The following is a 25582-nucleotide window of genomic DNA, read 5'->3' as shown; positions in this document are numbered from 1 at the left end:
AAAATACTGCCTAAGTACACTAAGTAAAATATAGCAAACAAAAACCAGGAATACATTAAAGACAACACATTATGATCGAGTGAGATTATTTTAAAAATACAAAGATAGTTCAATATAAGGATATAAATTTCACAGATATTAAGAAAGCTTTGATAAAGTTCAACAAACATCCTTGATTTAAAAACCCTCTAAAGGGGCTTTCCTGGTGGCACAGTGGTTAAGAATCCGCCTGCCAATGCAGGGGACATGGGTTCAATCCCTGGTCTGGGAAGATCCCACATACCATGGAGCAACGAAACCCGTGCGCCACAACTACTGAGCCTGCGCTCTAGAACCCTCGAGCCACAACTACTGATCCTGCGCTCTAGAACCCTCGAGCCACAACTACTGTAGCCTGTGCACCTAGAGCCCGTGCTCCGCAAGAAGAGAAGCCACCGCAATGAGAAGCCCATGCACCGCGAGGAAGAGTAACCCCCTCTCACCGTAGCTAGAGAACGCCTGCGTGCAGCAACGAAGACCCAATGCAGCCAAAACTAACTAACTAACTAAATAAATAAAATAAATTTTAAAAATAAAATAAAAACCCTCTAAAGGACTTCCCTGGTGGCGCAGTGGTTAAGAATCTGCCTGCCAATGCAGGGGACACAGTTTCAAGCCCTGGTCCAGGAAGATCCCACATGCCGTGGAGCAGCTAAGCCTCTGCACCACAACTACTGAACCCGTGTGCCTAGAGCCCATGCTCCGCAACAGGAGAAGCCACCTCAATGAAAAGTCTGTGCACCGCAATGAAGAGTAGCCCCTGCTCGCCACAACTAGAGAAAGCCTGTGCACATAAGTGAAGACCCAATGAAGACAAAAATAAATAAATTAAATAAATAAATTAAAACAAAAACCCTCTAAAAAGGAGGATAGATTCTTCTTTAACATTGTAAAATAAATTAATTTTATCCCCAAAACGAATATGATGCTTAATGAGGAAACAGTAGGAGCATTTTCAATGGAATCAGGAAAAGACTGTCTACTACCCTGACTGTTATTAACATTATACTAGAGATACTACCAACACAATTGGTGAAGACTAAAAAAAATTCAAAAGTATAGAAACTGGAAAGGAGGGGGTAAAGTTATTACTATTTGCATAATGTGACTATACACATGCAAAATGCAAGATAATCAACTGAAAACTACTACAAATAATAATAAAATCCAGTACAGTAAAATATAAAAAATTAATATATGAACATAAGTAATTTTTGCATATGCAAGCAATAATCAGAAGATACACTGAAAGGAAAGGTCCCATTCATTACAGCAACAAAAATATAAAATACTCAGGAATTACCTTAACCAGAAATGTGTAAGACCTAGCATGGGTTGGGGTGGGGGGGGGCGGGGGAGCCTAAAACATTATTGAAGCACACAAAAGACTCAAGCAAAAAGAAGACCTATTGTTGAATAGTAAGACAATATCAAAGCGGTTTCAATTTTCCCTTTAAAAATATCAAATGACTTCTTTTAAAAAATATATCTTTCTTGGGACTTCCCTGGCGGTCCAGTGGTTAAGACTGGACCTTCCAACGCAGGGGGTGCAGGTTGGAGCCCTGGTCGTGGAGCTAAGATCCAACATGCCTCCCAGCCAAAAAAAAACCAGAACATAAAACAGAAGCAATATTGTAACTAATTCAATAAAGACTTAAAAAATGGTCCACATCAAAAAAATCTTTAAAAAAAGAATCTTTCTTTTTTAAACGAATTTCATCCTAAAATAGGTATGGAAAAACAAGAATAGCCAGCAAAAGATCATCTATATGATCATTAAAAGACAGAAAATACTTTAGGGTAATTTAATAAAAATGCACAAAACCCTTGCACTGAAATCTATAAAACATTTCTGAGTGAAATTAAAGACATGCATTCATGGAAAAAATATTCTATTAATGGACTATAATACTCATACTGTTAAGCTATTCCCCCCAAATTGATATACTCAATGCAATCCCAATGAAAATCTCCAGCAAGCTCTATTATGGAAATTGATAAGCTGATTCTAAAATTTATGTGGAACTGCAAAGGACATAGAACACTCAAAATGACCTTAGAAAAGGAAAGTAGTAAATTTGGAGAAATTATTCTACATGCCTTCAAAGCTTATTATAAAGCAAAGAAAATCAAGACAGTGTGACACTGGCAAAAGAACAAATAGATCAATGTTATAGAATAGAGTCAAGAAATAGACCCACGCATATCGGTCAAATTATTTTTGACAAAGTCATTAAATAGAGAAATAAAAATCTTTTTGAAAAATGATACTAGAAGTATAATTTACATACAGTGAAATGCACAGATTTAAACTGCACAGTTCCACCAGTTTTAACAAATGTATATATAAATGCATTCTTACTCTTGTCAGTTCCCAGGGTAATGGCTTTAAACATATGAAAGAATGCTCAAACTCTCATAATAATAGAAATTCAAGTTAAAACTACATCAAAATATCATTTTTTTCACCTATCAGATTGGCAAGAACTCTGAAAGTCTGCCAACACATTCCATTGATGAAGCTGTGGGAAAGCAGGCACTCTCACACATGGCTTATATGAGCATAACTGGCACAGTCCTTACGGAGAGCTATCACGCTTCCACATGTGATAGTCTTTGACACAGGAATTCTACTTTGGGTGATTTATCCCACAGACATACTTCCATATGTATGAAACAATATGTGTATACAGTTTTTCTTTCCAGAATTGCTTGCAATAACAGGGCTTGAAACAACCCAAATTTCATCTGTATGGGACTGGTAACTAAATTATAGTAATCCATATGATGAAATATGGATAGCTATTTAAAAAAATAATAATCTCAATGCACTGATTAGATCTCAATGCACTGATATAGAAAGGTCTCCAAGATATACTAAGTGAAAAAGAGTAAGACGCTGAGCAGTTAATGCAGCACGTTACCTTTTTTATTAAAAAGGAGAGGTAAAGTACGAAAAATCTATGTTACTTTGTGTTTGTGCATAATAAAATTCTGGAAGGTTACATAAACTAAGAACAGCAATTTCCTATGAGAGAGAACTGAACGGATGCGGGACAAATATGGGATGGGACTTTTTGCTATATACCATTTTATATTTCTGGCTTTTGAACCTTATGAATTTATTACTTAGCCACAAAAATTAAATTCAAAAGAACAGTTCTAAAATACTAGAAAATTGTATTATGTAACCAGAAGGCCAGGTACTTGGAGTAAAAGAGTTCTAAGTTTCTTATATTGTTCAGGAAGACTTATCCACGTACCAGTCACTGCTTGCCTGTACCTTCTACCTGATTTCATGGATAACTATGTGCCACTGGCTTAGTCCTGTTAACACAAGGAAAACGCTTTTTTAAAAAAAATTGAGATATAATTGACATATAACATTATATTAGTTTCAGGTGTACAATGTAATGATTCGATACCTGTATATCCTGCAAAATGATCACCAAATAAGTCCAGTCAACATCCACCACGATACAGTTATAAAATTTTTTTTTCTTATGGTGAGAACTTTTAAGTTCTACTCTCTTAGCAACTTCCAAATATACAATACAGTATTATTAACTGTAGTCCTCATGCTGTACATTATAGTCCCAGGACTTATTTATAACTGGAAGTTTGTACCTTTTGACCCCCTTAACCCATTCTGCCTACCCCAACCCCCACCTCTGGCAACCATCGATCTATTCTCTGTATCTGTGAGTTTGTTTGTTTGAGATTCCACATATAATTGATATCATACAATATTTGTCTTTCTGTCTTATTTCACTTAGTATAATGCCCTCGAGGTTCATCCATGTTGTCCCAAATGGCAGGATTTCCTTCTTTTTTTATGGCTGAATAATATTCATAAATATACAGCTGACTTATACAGCACATCTTCTTTATCCATTCACCAGTCAATGGACACTTAGGTTGTTTCCACGTCTTGGCTACTGCAAATAATTCTGCAATGAACATAAGGATGCAAATATCTTTTCAAGTTAGTAATTTCATTTCCTTTGGATAAATACCCAGAGGTGGAACTACTGGATCATTTGGTCGTTCTATTTTTAATTTTTTGAGGAACGTCCATACTGTTTTCAATAATGGCTGTACCAATTTACATTCCCATGAACAGTGCAGCAGGGTTCCCTTTTCTCCATGTCCTCACCAATACTAGTTACTTCTTGTCTTTTTGATAATAACCATTCTAACAGGTGTGAAGTGATATTTCATTGTGCTTTTGATTTGTAGTTCCCTAATGATAGTGATGTTGAGCACCTTTTCATGTACCTGTTGGCTTCTTGTATGTCTTCTTTGGAAAAATATCCATTCAGATCCTTTGCCCATTTAAAAACTGGATTGTTTTGTCTTTTGCTATTGAGTTGTATGAGTTGTTTATATATTTTGGATATTAACCCCTTGTCAGATCTATGCTTTGCAAATATTTTCTCCCATTCAGCAGTTTGCCTTTTCATTTTGTTGATGGTTTCCTTTGTTGTGCAGAAGCTTTTCACTTTAATGTATTCATTTACCTTTGCTTTTGCTTTTGGTGTCAAATCCAAAAAATCATTGCCAAGATTGATGTCAAGAAGCTTACTGCCTATGTTTTCTTCCAGGAGTTTTAGAGTTTCAAGTCTTTAATCCATTTTGAGTTAATTTTTGTGTATGGTATAAGATAGTGGTCCAGTTTTGTTCTTTTGCAGGTGGATGTCCAGTTTTCCCAACTGGACAGTTACTGAAGAGACTGTCCTTTCCTCATTGTATATTCTTAGCTCTCTGTCATAAGTTAAATAGTCATATATGCATTGTTTATTTCTGGGCTCTCTATTCTGTTCCATTGATCTATGTGTCTGTTTTTATGCCAATACTGTACTTTTTTGATTACTATAGCTTTGAAATCAGCTTTTGATTAATATAGTTTGAAAACAGGAAGCATAATTACTCCAGTTTGTTCTTCTTTCTCAAGATTGCTTTGGTTATTTGGGCTTCTTATGTGGTTCCATACAGATTTTAGGATCATTTGTTCTACTTCTGTGAAAAATACCATTGGAATTTTGATAGAGACTGCATTGAATCTGTAGATTGCTTTGGGCAGTGTACACATTTTAACAATATTAATTCTTCCAATCTATGATCATGGAGTATTTTTCCATTTTTTATGTCTTCTAGATTGGTAGTTTATTAAAAACACTGAAAGGACTTCCCTGGTGGCACAGTGGTTAAGAATCTGCCTGCTGATGCAGGGGACACAGGTTGAATCCCTGGTCCAGGAAGATCCCACATGCCGCGGTGCAAGTAAGCCCGCACGCCACAACTACAGAGCCTGCGCTCTAGAGCCCGCAAGCCACAACTACTGAAGCCTGCGTGCCTAGAGCCTGTGCTCTGCAACAAGAGAAGCCACCACAATGAGAAGCCCGTGTACTGCAACGAAGAGTAGCCCCCACTCACTGCAACTAGAGAAAAGTCCGCGCGCAGCAACAAAGACCCAACACAGCCAAAAATAAATAAATTAATTAAAAAATAAAAACACTGAACATGCAATTACCATATGACTCAGCAATTGCACTCCTGGGCTTCTAACTCAGAGAGAAACTTATGTTCACATAATAACGTGTACGTGAATGTTCAGAGCAGCTTTATCCATAAAAGCCTCAAACTGGAAATAGCTCAGATGTCCTTTAATGGGTAAATGGTTAAACAAATGGTGGTATACTCATATCATGGATTATTACTTAGCAATAATATGGAACAAATTATTGATAAAGGCAACAATCTGGATGAATCTCCAAAGAATTATATTTAGTGAAAAAAACCAATCTAAAAGGTTATATACTATATGATTCCAATTATATAACATTCTAGAGATATCAAAATTATAAAACAGAGAACAGATTAGCGGTTGCCAGGACTTAAGAGGGCTACAGGAAGGAAACAGATGTGGCTATAAAAGGACAACATAAGAGATCCTTGTGGTGCTGGAATTGTTTTTATTTTGACTGTATCAATGTCAAAATGATAGGAGATCCTTCCAAAATGGCAGAGCAAGGACCTTAGAAAACTGCTCCTTATAAAAGCAATGAAAGCACTGGCAAAGTTGCCAAAATCAACATTTTCCGAACTCTGAAAATTAACCAAAGGCTCAGAACAGTCTGAAGAGTATTTATTACAAAAAATGGCTGAATCTCAGTAAACAAAGAACTTTGTAGCATTTTAATTTGCCCTATTCACGTCTTCTCTCTACTTCCATGGTGGCCTTGGAAACCAACAGCCCTGCAGACATGGCAGCCATGAAGACTAGCAGCCTAGCAGTCACTGGAGAGGTCAAAATAGGCTTGGAGCTTTTCAAAGGCTCCATCCCCAAATAACTGTCATTATTTGACCTGTCTGGCAGTTCCCTGTAAACCACCACTCTCAGGGTTTGTGTTTATTTGAACTGACTCAGAGCTCATTCACTGTGAATACCCTTTTCCCTGGAGCATTTATTGAAAATAACCAGGGGCAATTGTTTAACATCACAGGTGACTTAGGCGATAACAATTGTGTGGGGCAAGGAAGAAGCTGACAAAAAGCTTAAAAGGAAAAACTTTGGAATAAGGTATCTATAGGAGCCTTTGAAAAGTTCCAACATATTCTTGGATATCTAGAAGACCACATGTATGTGCTGGGCTGTGTGCATGCCCAGGAAAGGTCTGAGAAGATCCTAATCTCACTCACTGCTGGGAGACCTTTAGGCTCTGCACAAGCAGGAAGTAAAGACTAAAGCAGAGTTGTCCACAGTGTGTTGGAGTCTTGAAGATATACCCTAACACCACACGCATGTGCACACACACACACACACCTGGCAAAGGCCAGGAGACATTAATTCAAGGCATGTAATGAGATAGCTGTCCATTCATTACCTGATCACTAACCAAGCAGAGACTATCAGTGCCACGCATGACAAAGAATACAGACTTTACAGAATTAGTTCAGGAAAGTCACTAAAAAAACAGAAGCAGCAGCAGCAACAACAAACAGCAACCCCAATAAACCCTGGGAAGAGAGGGGAATGTGATATGCAGAGTTGCCACATTATATTATTTAAAATGTCTAGTTTTCAAAAAACATATGAGACATACAAAGAAAGGGGAAAACAGGACATACACAAGGTGGGGGGGAAGAAGCAATGAATAGAAGCTGTCTCTCAGAAAGCTCAGATGGACAGACTTCACCAGACAAAGAATTTAAATCATCTATTATAAATACGTTTAAAGAACTAAAGGAAATCATATCTAAAGAACTAAAGGAAAGTATGAGAATGTCTCACCAAATAGAGACTATCAGTAAAGAGAAAGAATTATAAAAAAAGAACCAATATAAATACCAATATAAAAAGAGAACTTCAGGGGAATTCCCTGGCAATCCAATAGTTAGGAATTGGCGCCCTCACTGCTGTGGCCTGGGTTCGATCCCTGGTCGGGGAACTGGGATCCCGCATGCCGCGCAACGAGGCCAAAAAAAAAAAGAAAGAACTTCAGTACAATAACTGAAATGAAATTTTTTACTAGAGGAACATGGCTGTAGATTCCAGCTGGCAGAAAGAAGAATCAGAAAACTTGAAGACAGGTCAGTTGAGATTCTCCAGTCTGAGGAATAGAGAGAAAAAAAAGAATAAAGAAAAATGAACACAGCCAGAGCTTCAGATACCTGTGAAACACCATGAAGTGTACCAACATGTGCATAAGGAGGTCCCAGAAGGAGAGGAGAGAAGGGAACAAAAAAAAAATTTGGCCCCAAATGTCCCAAATTGGGTGAAAATCATGAATCTACACATTCAAGAAGCTCAACACACTCTAAGATAAACAGATCCATATCTAGACATATCAGAATCAAACTCTCAAAAGCCAAGGACAAAGAGAATCTTGAAAGCAGCAAGACAGATATGATTCATCACATATAAGGGATCCTCAGTAAGATTAACAGCTGAATTCTCATCAATGTCAATATTCTGGATGTGATATTTTCTATAGTTTTGCAAGATATTACTATTGGAGGAAACTGGATAAAGTGTACATGGAATCCTTCTGTATTATTTCTTATAACTGCTTGTGAAACTAAAATTATCTCAAAATTAAAAATTTAACATACACACACTTCAAAACAACACTTGGATCTGAGATAAAATCATAAGAGAAGTGTAAAGATATTTATAATTGAGCAATAATGAAAATACTATGTATCAAGACTTGAGAAACATACAAACAAACAACAGTGGTAATTCGAGGTAAACTTATAGTCTTGAATGCTTATATTAGAAATGAAGAAAGTCTGAAAATTTAAAAAACTAGGCACCCAAACTTTTAGAAAAGTAACAGAATAAAGTGGAAGGAAGCAGATTAAAATGGTTAGAGCAACAATCAAAAAAATGGGGGGCTTTCCTGGTGGCGCAGTGGCTGAGAGTCCGCCTGTCAATGCAGGGGACACGGGTTCGTGCCCCGGTCCGGGAAAATCCCACATGCCGCGGAGTGGCTGGGCCCGTGAGCCATGGCCGCTGAGCCTGTGCGTCCGGAGCCTGTGCTCTGCAACAGGAAAGGCCACAGCAGTGAGAGGCCCGCGTACTGCAAAAAAAAAAAAAAAAAAAAAAAAAAAAAGACTAAGGATGATCAACAAAGCCAAAAGCTAGCTATCTGGGGTAAAAAAATTAATAAAATTGATTGGGGGTGGGGGTAAAGGGGAGAGAAAAGAAGAGAAGAAAAAAATATTAGTAATGCAAAGGGGAACATAACTATAGATGTAGCAGAGATTCAAAAGAAAACATTTTGCAAAACTCAGATGAACAAACCCTAGAAAAAATATTCCAACCTTCCAAGAAACAGTTCATTTCAATCATATACAAACTCTTCCATAAAACTGAAAAAGAGGAAATATTTCCAATTCATACTATGAGATTAATAAAACTTAATTCCCAAAGCTATCAAATTACAGTAATCTCACTTGTGAACCTAGATGCAAATATATTAAAGTATTAGCAAACCAAAGCAGTGATATATAAAAGAGGTAATAAATCATGACAAAGTCAGGCTAATTTCAGAGATACAAGAATGGTTTAATATTAGAGAACCAATTCTTCACATTAACAGTAAAGGAGAAAACCGATTATCATCTTAATAGATGCAGAAAGTGCATTTGATAAAATTCAACACTCATCATGATGAAACAACTTTTAGCAAAGTGAGAATAGAAATGATCTTTCTGAATCTGTTAAAGGGTATCTCACATAACACCGAAAGCAAACATCATTCTTAGTAGGGAAATGTCAGAAGCATTTCCTTATAACTGAGTAACAAGTCAGGGATGTCTATTGCTTCTATCTAACATTGTGCTGAAGGTCAGTAAGGAGGGGGGGGGGGGGGGGGTGGGGGGGGAAGGAAGGAAGGAAAGAAGGAAGGAAGGAAGGAAGGGAGGAAGGAATGTTTGAAAAGGGAAGATCAAAACTATTATTTACAAATAATATAATTATCTATAGAGAAAACCCTTAAGAACCAACCAAATTATTCGAAATAATACGTTTAGCAAGGTGGCTAAATATAAGATGAACAGGCAACAATAAACTGTATTTCCAATACTAGTAAGTAAAAGAAGAAATATTAAGTTTCTACTTACAGTATAGGCAGTGGTGGCAATGTCCTAGCTAGATTATATTTGATTTCTAGCTTGCTCCTCCAGTCTCCTTTCAATTCTGTCAGCCCCACTTCAACCCTTCCAATAAATTCTGTTTTTTCCTGAGACAGCTAGAATTGGGTTTTATTGCTTGCAAACATGCATCCTGTAATTACACTATTATTTTAATGGGTATTTGAAGTAAAATGTGTGTCTGGGGTCCTCAAAACCACCCCCAAATTCAGTGATTCAATAGGAAGAATCAGGATTCAGCATGCAGCTGTATGTATGGCTACAATTTATTATAGAGAAAGGATACAGAGCAAAATCAGTAAAATCAGCAAAGAGAAAAGGAAGGCACATGGGGTGGAGTCTGGAGGAAACCAGGACCAAGCTTCCAAGAGTCCTCTCTCACACAGGATGCACTTAATTCCCTCAACAATGAGTTGTAACAACACATGTCAAATGTTGTTTACCAGGGAAGCTCATTAGAGACTGTCCAGAGTTTTTACTGGGGGCTGGTTACAAAGGCACCCTCTGCCTGGTGGCATATACTCCAGAAGGAAAGCAGCTGTCTAGCGTAAACCATATTGTTTGCACAAATAGTTTAAGCACAGTGAACCACTCTTATCAGTGAGGGTGGTGAGAACCTTCCTGAAATCCAGGAAGTTCCCAGATGCCACCCATGTAAGCAGGCATTTCAAAGGACAGCAGTCAGGCCTGCTATGTTAACTCTCTTCTGTATGATGCACACTCTTTCTGCCATACTGAATTGGACAGCTAATTTATTACAGCCACTTTTCAATCCATTCACTTACTTTTGAAATTATATCATTTAATTTTAAGTATATTTCATATCAACGTCTACGAAATTACACAGTTTTTAAAAGTCAGGGTTTCCCTGGTGGTGCAGTTGTTAAGAATCCACCTGCCAATGCAGGGGACACGGGTTTGAGCGCTGGTCCGGGAAGATCCCACATGCCGCAGAGCAACTAAGCCCATGTGTCACAACTACTGAGCCTGTGCTCTAGAGCCCGCGATCCACAAATACTGAGCCCGCGTGCCACAACTACTGAGCCCATGTGCCACAACTACTGAAGTCTGCACGCCTAGAGCCCGTGCTCCGCAACAAGAGAAGCCACCGCAATGAGAAGCCTGCACCGCAACGAAGAGTAGCCCCCACTTGCTGCTACTAGAGAAAGCCCACGTGCAGAAACGAAGACCCAACGCAGCCAAAAATAAATAAATGAAATAAATAATAAATTTTTAAAAAAAGAAATAAAAACTCAAATAATTCTGAGGCTTAAAAATAAAACCAGAGATCTCTGCTTCACCCCAATTCCTGCTCTCCTAATCCATAAGCAACGCTTTCAAACTCTTTTGTAGTTTCTTCCAGTATTTATCTTTCATTTCTAAATAACTCGCAATTACTGTTACTTCTTGATTTTTCAACTTTACACATTATCTATTACCTTTCAACTATAGACAATGAGTAACTTTCTTATATCTCCTACCACTCACCTCATATTCTCAAAAAAGTTTTATAATTTTTAGTTAAATCTCTATTCTGTTTTTCATTATGATTATATAAATGTTTGCAAATGAGTCACAGGCTTATAGAAATTATATTGTGAAATATATAGAAATTATATTTTTTTCACATGAGTTGTCTTTCCTGGAATTAATAATAGCCTGTTTAAAATTTTTAATTATCTATATACATATCATTAAATCCATCTCTAAACTATCAGTACTGAAAACCTCCTCTCATACGGTCAAATGTATATGGTAAATTATCCATTCCAGTTGTTTCTGGAGTCCTCCAACTCCAATGGTTGCACCCTAAGCCTGCCACACAACTCTTCCTGGGATTTCCCTTCATCATAACTGGGGATGCCTTTTGCTTCTTTCTTGTATTGGATCCCATTTCATGGACCCCGTGACTTCTATTTTTCTTGATTTTTTTCTCCATCATTTGGTGGAAAATGTCATCCAGTTGCTTCCTGAGAAAGAATAGATAAATGAGACCTTGCAAGTTGGAAAATGTCTTTATACTATTCCCACACTTGATACTTAGGCAAGGCATAGACTTGAATATTGAAAACAACATTCTCTCAGCATTTGATGGGGTTATTCTGATGTCTTCTAACTTGGTATCATTCTGATTCGTAATCTTTTCTATGTGACCTGCTTTTTTCTCTCTAGAAGCTTTTAGGATCCTCCCTTTTTCTATCACTAGTGTTCTTAGATTAGATCTTTTTGCATTCATTGTACCAGGGCACTGGTGGAGTCTTTCATTCTGGAAACTCAAGACCTTCATTTCTGGGAAAATTTATCATTTCTCTTTCTAGAATTACTATAGATGGGATGTTGAGTGTCCTGAATTGATCCTCAAGTTCTCTTTTCTCTTCTCTGTACTTTCCTATTTTCCCTCTACTCTCTGGGAGACTTCAACTTCACCTTCCAAATCTTCCATTGTATCTTTTTAAAATCTTTCATACTTTCTTATTTTTAATTTTCAAGAGTTTTTAATCTTTTGACTGCGTATTTTCATTCTCCCTCCTTCCCTCCTTTCCTTCTTTTCTAATATTATCACGTTCCCATTTCATGGATGCTACTCTTTTTTTTTTGGATGCTACTCTTTGAGGCTGAGATTTTTGTTTGTTAAAACTTCTGTGGTTCTCTACATTAACTGTTTCCATTCTGTTCCTTTGTTTTGGGCTATGACGTTCGTGAGACTTTCCTCATATATCTCTTGGTTCTTGACTGTCTACTCAATTTTGAGTGAGGTAATAAAAAGTTGTTTAAAATTGTGTGTGTTGGGGCAAAGGGAGGGGGTATTTTGGTATCTGGTAGGCTTCAATATAAGGCAAAAGGTGGCAAACTGAAATTTTTTTGTTTTTACTGGGGATGTTCCTCCATAAATATTTGTAAATAGGACTTTACTTTCAGAGAGGAATCCTGGAATTCTCTAATATCCTTTAATCCACTGCTTCTCAAATTTTAACATGCAAAACATGCACTGGTGGTGCACTGATTGAGAATTCTCCTGTCAATGCAGGGGACACGGGTTCGATCCCTGGTCCGGGAAGATTCCACATGCCACGGAGCAACTAAGCCCGTGCGCCACCACTACTGAGCCTGCACCTCTAGAGCCTGTGCTCCGCAACAAGAGAAGCCCCCGCTCGCCACAACTAGAGAAAGCTGGCGTGCAGCAACGAAGACCCAACGCAGCCAAAAATAAATAAATAAATAAAATAAATCTATTAAAAAAAAAGAGTTAATTATTAAAAATAAATAAATAAATCACCTGGGGGAATCTTGTTAAAATGCAGCTTTTGGTTTGGCAGGTCTGGAGTGGGGCCTGAGAGTCAGCATTTCTAACCTCCTCCCAGGGCATGCCAATACCACTGGTTCTTGAACAACAATCTGAATAGCAAGATTCTAATATATTTGGCTCCTGGTGTTCTAAAATGTGAGGTTGAGGAGGAGGCTGGGCCACTGAGGATTTTGATATCAAGAAAACATTTTTTTCAATTCCCCACTTGAAAGGATAAGCTGGCTAAAAATATTTTCGTGGGATTTTTTTCTCAGCCCCCTTCTGGACCACCAGATCCCATCAATTTGTACCAGCTTCTCCCTTCCTCTTTATCAGCACTGAGAAGGGAAATGAGGCGGGGATGGAGTGTCTCACCATTCAGTATGTAGAGTTTCATTCTAATTGCCATTTTCAGAATGGCACTTTGTCCCTGCCTTCATTGGTGCCTGCCTGGAATCTCCAAGTCCAGATCTCTTTAGTTCAATTTCTTGAGATGGCAAATCTCCAAGGAGTAGTGGGGAGATCTGATGGCATCTAACCACCCTTTTAACAGGTTTTTCAGCCAATCCTACTTTCAGGCCTACTCTCCAAGCCACTGCCACCCCCTCACCACCACCCCATACCCCCCAGCACACACATTTCTTCAGAAGTACCTGCAGTCTCCTACTTCTAAGCCTTTCTAGTGGTCTAATGTGAATCAGCTGATTTTTACCGGCTCTTCTTGCAGACTTTTAACTTTCTCTGATTTGTTCACCCATCTACTTCCATTCTCCAAAATTTTATTGACAGTTCTCAACTGCTGTTGTTTCTTCCCCCCATTCTCTGTTCTTGTGGATTTTATTATCTTGCAGGGTTTTTTTTTTTAATCCTTTATTAACATATTAAGTAAAGTTTGGGGAACAAGTGCATGTGCTCAATCCACACATTTTAACCATCTATCGTTAAACTTTCCCAAAAATGTCCCTCTCATTGTACACTGTTCATTCTACCGTTTAGACTGTAGATTGAGTTTATATCTGCCATCATCTTATTGCTTATTTTTCTTCTTATTGCTTATTTGTGTTCCTTTTTCTTTGTCTTCTTTTTGATTGGTTGAATATTTATTATTTCTTTTTTCCTCTCTACTAGTTTGTGAGTTATATACTCTTTTTTTCATTCTTTTAATGATTAGTCTAAGAATTACAACAGGTATTCTTTTTTTAATCAACTTAATTGTGGTACAATTTATGTAAAATACATGACGGCTATCCCAGTATTTCGATAACTTCTGACAAATGTTTCTCTACCACCACAATCAACTTACGGAATGTTTCCATCACTCCCAAAAGTTCCCACATGCCCCTTTATAGTCAGTACTCTCCTCTACCTCCAGGCAGCCACCAATCTGCTTTCTGTTACTATAGATTAGTTTGCATTTTCAAGAATTTCAAATAAATGGAATCATACATTACAACAGGTATTCCTGACTAATCAAAGGCAAATATTAATTCTTGAGTTTTACCCTTTTCCCAGACAATGCAAGGACCTTAAAACACTTTAATCCTGGAATTGTCTAATATCCTCTAATCCACTGCTTCTCAACTTTAATATGCACATTGTATTAGTCAGGGTTCTGCAGAGAAACAGAATAAATAGATATTATAGGAATTGGTTCAAGCAATTATGGAGGCCAAGAAGTCCCATGATCTGTCATCTGCAAGCTGGAGAACCAGGATGGCTGCTGGTATAACTTAGCCAAGTCCAAAGGCGTGGGAGCCAGGACCAAGGGCAGGAGAAGGTAATGTCCCAGCTCAACCAGAGAGCGAATTCAACCTTCCTCTACCTTTTTGTCCTAGTCAGGCCCTCAACAGATTGGATGATGCCCATCCGCACTATTAGGGGTTATCTTCTTTACTCAGTCTACCGATTAAAATGCTAATCTCTTCCAGAAACACCTTCACAGACACTCAGTAATAATGTTTTACCAGCTATCCCTTAGCCTGGTCAACTTCACACATAAAATTAACCATCACACATATGAATCACCTAGGGGGATTTTGTTAAAATGCAGGTTCTGGTTTGGTAGATGCTATTATTATTATTTTTTAGGTGCTATTATTTTTGTTCATTTTCTCTCTTTAGTAAAATTATACCAAGTAGGTGGCTACTTGCAGGGTCAGTTCTTTTGTTAAAATATGGAAATAACATATTTTATGGTGTCCTGACTTCACGCATGATTAAAAGTTTAGGACTTAACAGAAATGCTAATTAAAGGTTGAAATGAAAGGACATTAAATCAGGTTGAACAATTTACACTTGCCACATGCTATTTACTTTTAGGTTTGTGGTTTAACATTCCACTAAGAATATGGTAAAATGTTCTAGCCAGAATTCAAGTCCAAAGAGGATAATGTAAGCCATACTACGTGGATAATTTAAAACATACTGTACCATACTCTCTTGCCTGACTGGATCTTCAAGCATGAATTATTCAAGCCATTTCCTTGTTCTAAAAATCATGAGGAACTACCACCCCTTCACATCCAGTTCCCTATAAAACAGACTCCATGCTCGGACTTTATCTTTCCAGTCTTTTCTCTCACATCTCCCATTTTTGGTCAAACGGGATAACCCACTGTCTCCTGAATCAATATTATGGTGTCCCACCTTTCTCTGCTCATGGTGCTCAGCCTGGACCACACTCCCCCATCCTCCTAGTTAACACTCAACCCAAGCTTTAAGGTGGAGCTCAATTGGCACCTTCTTCATGGAGCCTTCCCCTCTTCTCTTTCATTTCTAACTCTCATGCCACTCTGCTTGCATCTCTCTTGAGGTGCTTATACGCCATTGCATGTTCTGGTTACTAATATACTTGCTTTATTTCTGTGATTAGATTTTAAGTGACTTCAAGTGTGACAGCATAGCCTTTTCACCTTTGTGGTCTTCACAGGCATAAAATACAACCTTACCTGCAGCTCACAGATAATTATTGAATGAATATGTATTTTAGTGTGACTAAAAGGGGCTCCAGAGAACTTGGGCTGACTTATCATTTCCTCAATCCTCAGGCCCTCAGACCCAAAAGGAGCTCCAGAGTAACCCTTTGCCACCTCTTAATTTGCAATGACCATACTAGCATGGTCAAAACCTCCTAAGTTTGAGCTTAGATTCATCTTTGATTTTCTCTTTTGTTCCTATGTCCAATCACTCATAAAACTGTTGATCTGTCTTCTGATTTGACCCTTCCTTTCCTTTTTCTCTACAGTCTCTTCCACCATTCTGGTTAATGTCCTTTTATTTTCACAACAAATACTATAAATTCTTCCTGGTTTACCTAATACTGTTCCTGCTCTAGTTTATCCTATGCATAATGGGGACCATAATAATAATTTCACAGAGCTACAAATTGATAAATGAGATATAGCATGCATATTGGACCTACTTTGTACAAGTGCCCACTATATCTTTGGAGAATCATCTCCTGCCCGTGTCCTCTGGTTCTGGTAGTGAAAAATGACCACACCTCATTAGAGTATCATGTCTTTCTGGCCACAGCTATTAGTTCGGGATGGCTGAGAGACTGCAAGAAACTATGTCCTGATGACGTAATCTGAATCTCTTGACTTGACCTTACCTAAAACCAGATGCACCCCTGGACCTTCTGGTTATGAGAATCAACAGATTTCCTTTATTAATTAAACTAGTTTGTTTTCTAAGTGCAACAAAGATTTTTAATAAATACGGTAGGTAAAGCACTGAGCACAGTACCTTGTAAATAAGTATTAGGTATTATTTTTATTATCCCTATACCCTTGCCATATCCAATTCAACTTTTTCTTTCTTAACAACTTCCCATACAGACCAGCTAGGGTAATTTCCTTATTATTCCCTGCATGTTTTCCCTTTGCCTGGGCTGCCCTGTCACCAACCTAATAATGTCATTCCACACTCTTTTCGCCAATTCACATCCATCACTATTTAGAACCAGGCTAAAAGAAGTCTCCTATCCTCCATTTGAATAGCGGTGGCTCTACACTGTTTACTGCCTTATCTGATTTCTCCTACATGTATTTTCTAGTTATTTCTAGCTTGCTTCTTGATTGTACACTACTCAAGGCAAAGAAAAATATATTCTACATTTACATATGATCACTGTGCCCTACGTTGAGATTTTGTCATTATTTTCCAAAGCAACTTGAACAGTGTTGGACACACAGATGTTCGATAAATGTGTTACAGGAATAAATGAATGCAATTAAATTTAGAGGGTGTGGTATTCGATTTAAAGCCTGTTAGCATAAATTTCTTCCTTTTTCTAAGTAAACTATATTCTTACAGCATTTTCATTACAGCATAAAAATATCACAATGATTTCAAACTCCCATATTCTTCCTATGTATGGTTTAGAATTCTTTTATCCAAAGTCTAAGGAAGGAATAGTCTACTAAAAATAATTCAACAGGGCTTCCCTGGTGGCTCAGCGGTTGAGAGTCTGCCTGCCGATGCAGGGGACATGGGTTCGTGCCCCGGGGTCCGGGAAGATCCCACATGCCACCGAGCGGCTGGGCCCGTGAGCCATGGCTGCTGAGCCTGCATGTCCGGAGCCTGTGCTCTGCAACAGGAGAGACCACAGCAGTGAGAGGCCTGCGTACAGCAGGGGAAAAAAAAAAAAAAATTCAACAATTACTCGAAGTCTATTTCCTTTTCATTACACATATTTTTATTAATCCAGTGGGTATTGCATCTGACCCTTCAGAGGTTTCTTGCTTTGGTAAACTAATGATAACAGTAAATTGTTGACAAAGATATCCTGAGATGCTGAAAAAAAAATTGAGGGGGAAACTTTTTGTACTCATGTTTCCTTTTCTGGGTTTAAGTAGTAAAATAGTCTCCTACTCCAAATTAAGTTAGTGTCTACTTAGAAATGGAGGATTTTAAAAACTACTATTGGGAATCAAAGGTCTGTGCCTCTGTCTGTTGAACTGAATTGCTGTATGGTTTAATGGAAAGGCCAAGGGCTGGTGAATTTAAACTATTTAAAATAGCTAAAGATTAAAGAGAATTAAATTTAGTGCCTCTGGGATTTTTGATACATGTTCCAAATTTGTTTTTTAAAAAATAAATACATTTATTTACTTTTGGCTGCATTGGGTCTTCGTTGCTGTGCACGGGCCTTCCCTAGTTGCGGCGCATGGGCCTTCCCTAGTTGTGACGAGCTGGGGCTACTCTGTTGTGGTGCATGAGCTTCTCGTTGCGGTGGCTTCTCTTGTGGCAGAGTACGGGCTCTAGGCGCACAGGCTTCAGCAGTTGTAGCACGTGGGCTCAGTAGTTGTGGCTCGTGGGCTCTGGAGCGCATGCTCAGTAGTTGTGGTGCACGAGCTTAGCTGCTCCGCGGCATGTGGGATCTTCCTGGACCAGGGCTTGAACGTGTGTCCCCTGCATTGGTAGGCAGATTCTCAACCACTGCACCACCAGGGAAGCCCTCAAATTTGTTTTTAATGACATAATTGTCCCATGTTACATTTAAGATTACATCATAGTGAACTGGCTATGTGTGCAGTTATACAAACAGAAACCAATTCCAAATATCAAAAATAGAAGCGAGGACAACTGTAAAGTTACCATTAAGAAAGTGGAAGTTGAAAATGGAAGAAAAACATTTAGGCTGAATAAGGTCTTCTATGAAAGCTTTGAATAGAAAAACCTGGAAATCATATGTATCAGGTTAACAATGCATTTTCAACAGCATTTAAATAATTATTTTACTTACTGTTACAAATGGAAACCAATACCTTTCCTCAAAGTATTTATTCTTTAACTTTAGTGGAAAAAGCTCCCAATCACACAAATGGGAATTGTACTAAATAAATTTTGAGAACATCCCTCAAGAAATAAGTTACTAGTTATATGTAGAAATGGTTATATTTCACATTTTAAAGAACAAGAACTGAAATTCAGTGTTCTTGTTTCTGTTAGTCTTCCTTTTTTTTTTTTCTTTAACTAAAAGTAATTGTAATATTCTCTTGCCTCTGGGGCTTTCCCTTCCACAATTAATCATCTTTTCTTCTACACCTTCCCTCCAAATGATTACTCTCCCTAGCCTTTTGACGTTAATTCATACTATTTCACCTTCACAGCTTTCAAAACAATGCCCTGTCCTTGCTTAGCTTCACAAGCCAGTCCTTTTCTCTTAAAAAAAAAATTGGTTAATGAAGTATTTTTGCTATCATTTTGCCAGAAGGTGCTACCATGTAATCAGGAAAACATCTTTGTCATACAAATTAGCTTCCTTACTTTTATCAAACTTTCAAATCCAAAACACAATATGTTTAAATTCCTTAGGATAATGAACATCTATACTTCAAAAGTAGCAGTTCGTTAAGTTTAAGCATTTGGAAGACTTGGATCCTAAGCCTTTATCCTTCATCCTCTGACTCCACAATCTCTGTCATTAATGATCAGAACCAAGCAAGAAATTGTGAGTCTTACCAAGCTACACCACCAGCGCGGGGAGAGGAAACGCTTTCAAAACATGTCATTCATGTTCACATTTAAAGGCAGTCTATCCATACATCCTTTATAAACATCGTTAAATACTGGTGCTTAAGACTTCAGTCATATGAGGTAAGCTTTCCAATTTATAGGCAAAAGAGGGGTGACAAAGGAGCCCTTTTCTCTTCTTAAATTTATTTACCAAAGCAAAAGCCAGGCTGATTATATCTGAAAGTCTGAAGTTGCCATTTGTCAAACATCTATTATAAAGCGGCTTTTGCATTAAATTAACCAACTCCTAGCCAAATAAGGTTTAAGGAGACAGTGTTTCCCATGTCTATGGTGACAAGCGAGTTACCAGACGTCCTTAAGTAGACCGTCAAACTTTTATGTTTACTCTTTTATGTTTACTCTTTTTAAACACAGAAGGGAGAGGATGGCACACAACGAAAAGTCAAGTCTGTTTCTTAAGAAAGATGTCTCGTGGGGAATGAGGCTCACCTTTACACAACAGAGGCAGGTCTTCCCCGGCTGTCCTCACTGGGTAAGAGTATGGACATCGATAGACCTTTGTCCTCCGGACTGGAGCACGGGGGGAAGGGGGCGACTTTCTGGGAGTACTGCAGGCACCTGCACCCCAAGAAACTACAGAACGGTTTTGTCTTCAATGACTGCTCTTGACTTAGCCTTTGGAGGGACCTTCTAGCTCAGGGAGGGGGGTTGTTGCTCCAAACCTTAGCCACCTCCCCCGCAGAGCTGGGGGAGGGGATAAATAACCACTCTAAGGAGTTATGGACCCCGTCTTTCCCAGCTGGACCATAACGCCCCCCAGCTCTCTAGTCGGACTCTCCCCGTGGCGAGGCAGGTCGGCGTGAGCCGGGGCCGCGGCGAGCGCAGATCCCGCCTTTGCTCCGCGCCCCTGCCGTGTCCGCACCGCCACCGTGAGGCCGAGCAGGGGACGGTGCCCTGTGGCGGCAGCGGCTCCGCGCTCCTCTCCGCGCCGCCCCGGCCGCCGCCGCGCCGGGCACGGGCGGGGGGATTTTTTTCTTGTTTCCCCTCTCTTTCGCGCTCTCGCTCCTGTTCAGCGGGAGAGCCCGCGGAGCCAGAGAGGGAGCGAGGGAAGGGGTGGAGGTGGCGGGGGGAGGGGGGGAGGCCGGAGGGGCGGATCCTGCCTGGGGGCTGATCCCTCCCTCCCCTCGGCCGGGCTCCGTGGCGGCAGCGGCGGCGGCGGCGGCGGTTCCATTCCCCCTCCTCCCCCGGGAGCGGCGGCGGCCGGGCCGGGGCCCCAGCGCGGGCCGGGAGGGGGCACGGCGGTGGCCACGGAGGTCAGCGCGGGAGGAGGCCACGCTCCGCTCCCCGGGCCGCGCCGACCTGCTAGGCGGCCGGCCCGCCCGCGCCCAGGAGCCCCGAACGGTGGGGACGGGCCGGCTGCTGAGGTAATGGGGGCGGCAGCGGGGCCGGACGGAACGGGGGCGGGAGCAGCGGGGCCTACGGGGACCAGGGACTGCACGGGATGGGGGAGGGAAGCGAGGGGCTTCCCGAGCGGGGCGGGGGCGGCGCGAAAGCTCTTTCCTGGAGCCAGGGTGGCAGCGGAGAAGGAAAAGGCGGGTGAGGGGGGGAGCTGAAAAGCGAGGACCCCCTCCCGCAGCCGCCATCTTGTTTCCCCCCTGGCCCTGGAAGCCGAGCCGCCGAGCCCCGCCCCCGCCACGCTCTCCAATTGGTCAGGTCAGAGGAGAGTTCCACCCCCTGAGCGTCCCTTGGCCCCCGGTTCCTCCAGACGGGCAGGTGAGGCGGCCAATGGGCGCTTGCCTCTGTGACCCGCTTGTTCGCAGGCGCTAGCTTTCTCTGTCTGAGGGTCGGACTTCGCGTCTGTCTCAGGCACGCTCGCTCCCTCCCCTCTGGTGAGGAGATGTTATTTCCCTCCTTTCCTCTCCGAAGGGTCAGGATTCTTCTGGAAGAGGTGCCCCTTTATAGGGGCGGGAGTCTTGGCTGGGGTCCTTATTTGTCTCATGAGTATCTCGTGTGGGGTGCAGGGGAAACAGTTTAATTGCAGAAACTCCTTATTCTTCGCGGACCTGGGTGGGGTGGGCGAGTGGGGGCTCAGGGGATGCCGGGTAGACCTCTGGGGGTGTTGGAGTTATTTGGAGCTGTGTATGTGGGAAGGGCTGTGTGGGATGAGAAACTCCCGCCAAAAAACTAGACTGTAAGCTCCTTGAGGGCGAAACTCATTTCGTTTTTCCTCAGCAGCAGCCCTTCCCCCTCTGGAGTTGGCCCCCCAGTGTCTAGAGGCTTGGGTAGGACAACAGAGGCCTCTGTAGATACTTGCTGCTTGATTGAGAGATACTCTAGGAGGTAGTGGGTAGGGAGGAGGAATATATCGTGGCTTTGACAAAGGAGGAGCTACATCCCCTTTCTGAAGCATTTCAAGTTACTATTGAGATAGATTTTCACACCTCTGCAAGGGTCTGCATGCCCTTGACAGGGTGGGGATAATAAAGCAGGTCTGTTGGCCCGGGCCGCCCCCAGGGAGTTGGCATTTGTCAGGCATGTAGTGGCCAAGGGTCTCTGGAACCTGGACAGAATTTCTGCAAATGATTCTCTTTCCTTTGGTTCCAAATAGGGTTTGTGCCTGCCTGGCACTGTGCCTCAGCCAAGTTGTTTTTTGTTTGTTTCTTTCAGTCAGACTTTGGGATTGGAAGGCTTTCAAAATAAGGATGTTAAGAATACCTTACTACCAAATAGCAACCCTTAAGAAATAAATTTTATTAATTTCATTTTACTGATGGAGTGTGCGGGCACAGAACGTTTCAGTGACTTTCTCTGGGTCACACAGGGCCAAGATTAGTACCTGGATTGCCTCAGAGCCTCTTTTTGTACCAGACCGTGGCATCTCTGTGGTGTTCTTATGTCCTAGTGAGATGGCTTGAGCAGATCAGAAGATCTGGGTTTGAATTGTAACTCTGTCACTTACCAGCTTTAGGGGGAGTGACACCTTTCTGAGCTTCTGTGTCTTCATCTGTAAAATGGAGATGAGGATATCTATTCTCCCTTCCAAGGTAGTTGTGAAAAATATTAAAAGTAAAAGGGCTTTGTAGTTTGTGAAAGTGTGCTACATTATCATCACCATCTCCACTTTATAAAGATGGTAGATCCTGCAAGCAAGGTGACAAATTCTGTTTTTCTCCTTGAAATCGTCTCCCTGTTCATACCCTTCCAAGCCTCTGCCCGCACCTCAGGGCACCATATCCCCAGAGGTCTTTCTTAGTATTGATGGCCTCAGTAACTGTGACCACAGCTCCTTGTGAGCTTGTCATAATTCCCTCCATCCCAGTGAACAATGGGAAAAATTTAGAGCTTTCTCTTTGTTGCACAAGGGTGGACTGGATGTATTTTGGGAGAGAGGGGCTTTTGAAGTAACAGATGCATTGAGAGTTTACCCCAGATATTGCCCCAGTTACCTTGGCCTTAGGTCCAGTGAGGGTACCAAATAGGCCACTTGGGGCCACACCCAGAGCTTCCAGGGTTTCTGCTTAGAGATGTACTAGCCAATGCATCCCGAATGCTGCCTTTTGCAGAGAATACCCTGCACATTGTAGTTTGAAGTCCTTAGACCACATGCGATAGACATTTCACGTGCCTTACCCCTTCACCCCTGGGCATGGTCGGGGATAGTGTTTCTGATCATGGATCATGGTAAGATGGGTTGGGAGAGGGCTCTAGACCTGTGGATTTTTGATCCCCCATGGGGCCACAGGTCATGTGTAGAGCTTGTAAGTGGATGCTGTTCTTGTTTACTCCTTTCCTAAGCCTTAACCACCACCCCCTTTTCCATAGTTAGCTGTCCCACAGCCTTAAATACCCCATTAGAACATTAGCTCTCTCCCCATGTTGCATTGATCTGTAGTGATCTGTTGTGTTTACTTTTCTGTCCCTTCAATCAGACAGCGCTCCTTGAGGGCAGGGATCATGAGTGTTTGATTTCTCATTTCATTCAGCTAACACTTATAGAATGCTTACTTAGGAGTCAGGCACCATTCCAGGTGCTGGAGATACAGCAGTGAACAAGACAGGCAAAAATCCCTCCCTTCATGGGCCTTACATTCTAGAGGAAGGAAACAAATATACATGATAAATATATAAATTACATAGCACAGTAAAAATTGGTGAGTGTTATAGTGAAATATAAAGCAGGATGAAAGATTGCTGGTGGGGGAAAGGGATTTGCAATTTTGGATAGAATGGTCATAGGTCTCACTGAGAAACACTGTTTATGGAAAGACTTGGAGGAGGTGAAAGAGCAAGCCATGTGGATACCTGAGGGGCAGGATGTTCAGACAGAGGGAATAGCCAGTTTGCTCAGTGGCCACTTGATCAGATGGAAGGGTAAATGAATGCATGCATGCCTGAACGTCTGGCTCACAGTCTCCTGGCCTCCTCTTTAGGCCTGTCTCGTTGGTTCCCGGGTGCCATGAGGAAGCCTCGCCGGAAGTCACGGCAGAATGCCGAGGGCCGGCGCTCCCCATCCCCCTATAGTCTGAAGTGCTCACCCACTCGGGAGACCCTGACATATGCCCAGGCCCAACGGATCGTCGAGGTGGACATTGATGGACGTCTGCATCGTATTAGCATCTATGACCCGCTCAAGATCATCACAGAGGATGAGTTGACTGCCCAGGATATCACCGAATGCAATAGTAACAAGGAAAACAGTGAGCAGCCTCAGTTCCCTGTCAAGTCCAAAAAACCCTCATCCAAGGGCAAGAAGAAGGAGTCCTGCTCCAAGCATGCATCCGGCACTTCCTTCCACCTCCCACAACCCAGCTTCCGCATGGTGGACTCAGGCAGTCAACCAGAAGCACCCCCGCTGCCTGCTGCCTACTACCGCTACATTGAGAAGCCACCTGAAGACCTGGATGCAGAAGTAGAATACGACATGGATGAGGAGGACCTTGCCTGGCTGGACATGGTAAATGAGAAGCGGCGAGTCGATGGGCACAGTTTGGTGTCGGCAGATACCTTTGAGCTGCTGGTGGATCGGCTTGAGAAGGAGTCATACTTGGAGAGTCGAAGCAGTGGGGCCCAACAGTCACTCATTGATGAAGATGCTTTCTGCTGTGTATGCCTGGATGACGAATGCCACAACAGCAACGTCATTCTCTTCTGTGACATCTGCAACCTGGCTGTACACCAGGAGTGCTATGGCGTCCCTTACATCCCCGAGGGCCAGTGGCTATGCCGCTGCTGTCTACAGTCTCCCTCCCGGCCTGTGGATTGCGTCCTCTGCCCCAACAAGGGTGGCGCCTTCAAACAGACCAGTGATGGGCACTGGGCCCACGTGGTGTGTGCCATCTGGATCCCTGAAGTCTGCTTTGCTAACACCGTGTTCCTGGAGCCTATTGAGGGCATCGACAACATCCCACCTGCCCGCTGGAAACTAACCTGCTATATCTGCAAGCAGAAGGGGCTGGGTGCAGCCATCCAGTGCCATAAGGTGAACTGCTACACGGCCTTCCATGTGACGTGTGCACAGCGGGCTGGGCTCTTCATGAAGATTGAGCCTATGCGTGAGACCAGCCTCAATGGCACCATCTTCACAGTGCGCAAGACCGCCTACTGTGAAGCCCACTCGCCGCCAGGTGCCGCCACTGCTAGGAGGAAGGGCGACTCCCCAGGAAGTCTCAGTGAGGCTGGGGACGAAGAAGGGCTGAAGGAAGGCTGTGGGGAGGAAGAAGAGAAGGAAGAGGTAGAAGAGGAGGAGGAAGATGAAGGCCAAGGTGGGGTAGGTGGCCCCCTCAAGGGAGTGTCCAAGAAGAACAAGATGACTTTGAAGCAAAGGATCAAGAAGGAGCCAGAGGAAGTGGGCCGAGACACACCCTCCACTGTCCCCATGGTCACTGTCCCACAGATACCCTCTTACAGGTGAGCCTGCCCAGGAGGGCTCCCTAGGGACTCATGATTTCTTCTCGGGCTGGTGTTGGCCCTGAGCCAGGCTTCTGAGCCAGGCTTCCTTCCCCAAGGTTGGTGAATACCTCTTCTCTTCTGTGCTTTCAAATTTAGACTTCTCCTTTAGACCCTGGGCTCACCTGGACTGGTTTGTGGTTTTGATTGTGCCCTTCAAAGCAATGT

General features: G+C 41.8%; 1 protein-coding gene and 1 long non-coding RNA gene across 9 annotated transcripts in view; one reads left to right on the top strand and one right to left on the bottom strand.

Annotated features, from left to right (window-relative positions):
* The window catches only part of LOC109552502 (uncharacterized), a 41260-nt gene extending 21060 nt beyond the window's left edge, over positions 1-20200 (bottom strand). For both annotated transcript variants that reach the window (XR_002179309.3, XR_004528436.2), the window contains exon 1: positions 19958-20200. This is a non-coding gene — a long non-coding RNA (uncharacterized lncRNA). The remainder of the gene's footprint in view (positions 1-19957) is intronic.
* A 552-nt stretch (positions 20201-20752) lies between these two features.
* The window catches only part of BRPF3 (bromodomain and PHD finger containing 3), a 36339-nt gene continuing 31509 nt past the window's right edge, over positions 20753-25582 (top strand). For all 7 annotated transcript variants that reach the window (XR_012334491.1, XR_002179305.3, XR_002179306.3 and 4 more), the window contains exons 1-2: positions 20753-20892; positions 23899-25375. Coding sequence is in view for 4 of the 7 variants with exons in the window: in XM_033864364.2 (XP_033720255.1) it covers positions 23925-25375 (1451 nt within the window). In the remaining 3 variants the exon portion in view is untranslated. The remainder of the gene's footprint in view (positions 20893-23898; positions 25376-25582) is intronic.

Source organism: Tursiops truncatus, chromosome 10 (genome assembly GCF_011762595.2).
Source record: "Tursiops truncatus isolate mTurTru1 chromosome 10, mTurTru1.mat.Y, whole genome shotgun sequence".
Classification (NCBI taxonomy): domain Eukaryota; kingdom Metazoa; phylum Chordata; class Mammalia; order Artiodactyla; family Delphinidae; genus Tursiops; species Tursiops truncatus.
Note: the sequence above shows the minus strand (reverse complement) of the source record. Positions and strands in the feature narration are given on the sequence as shown.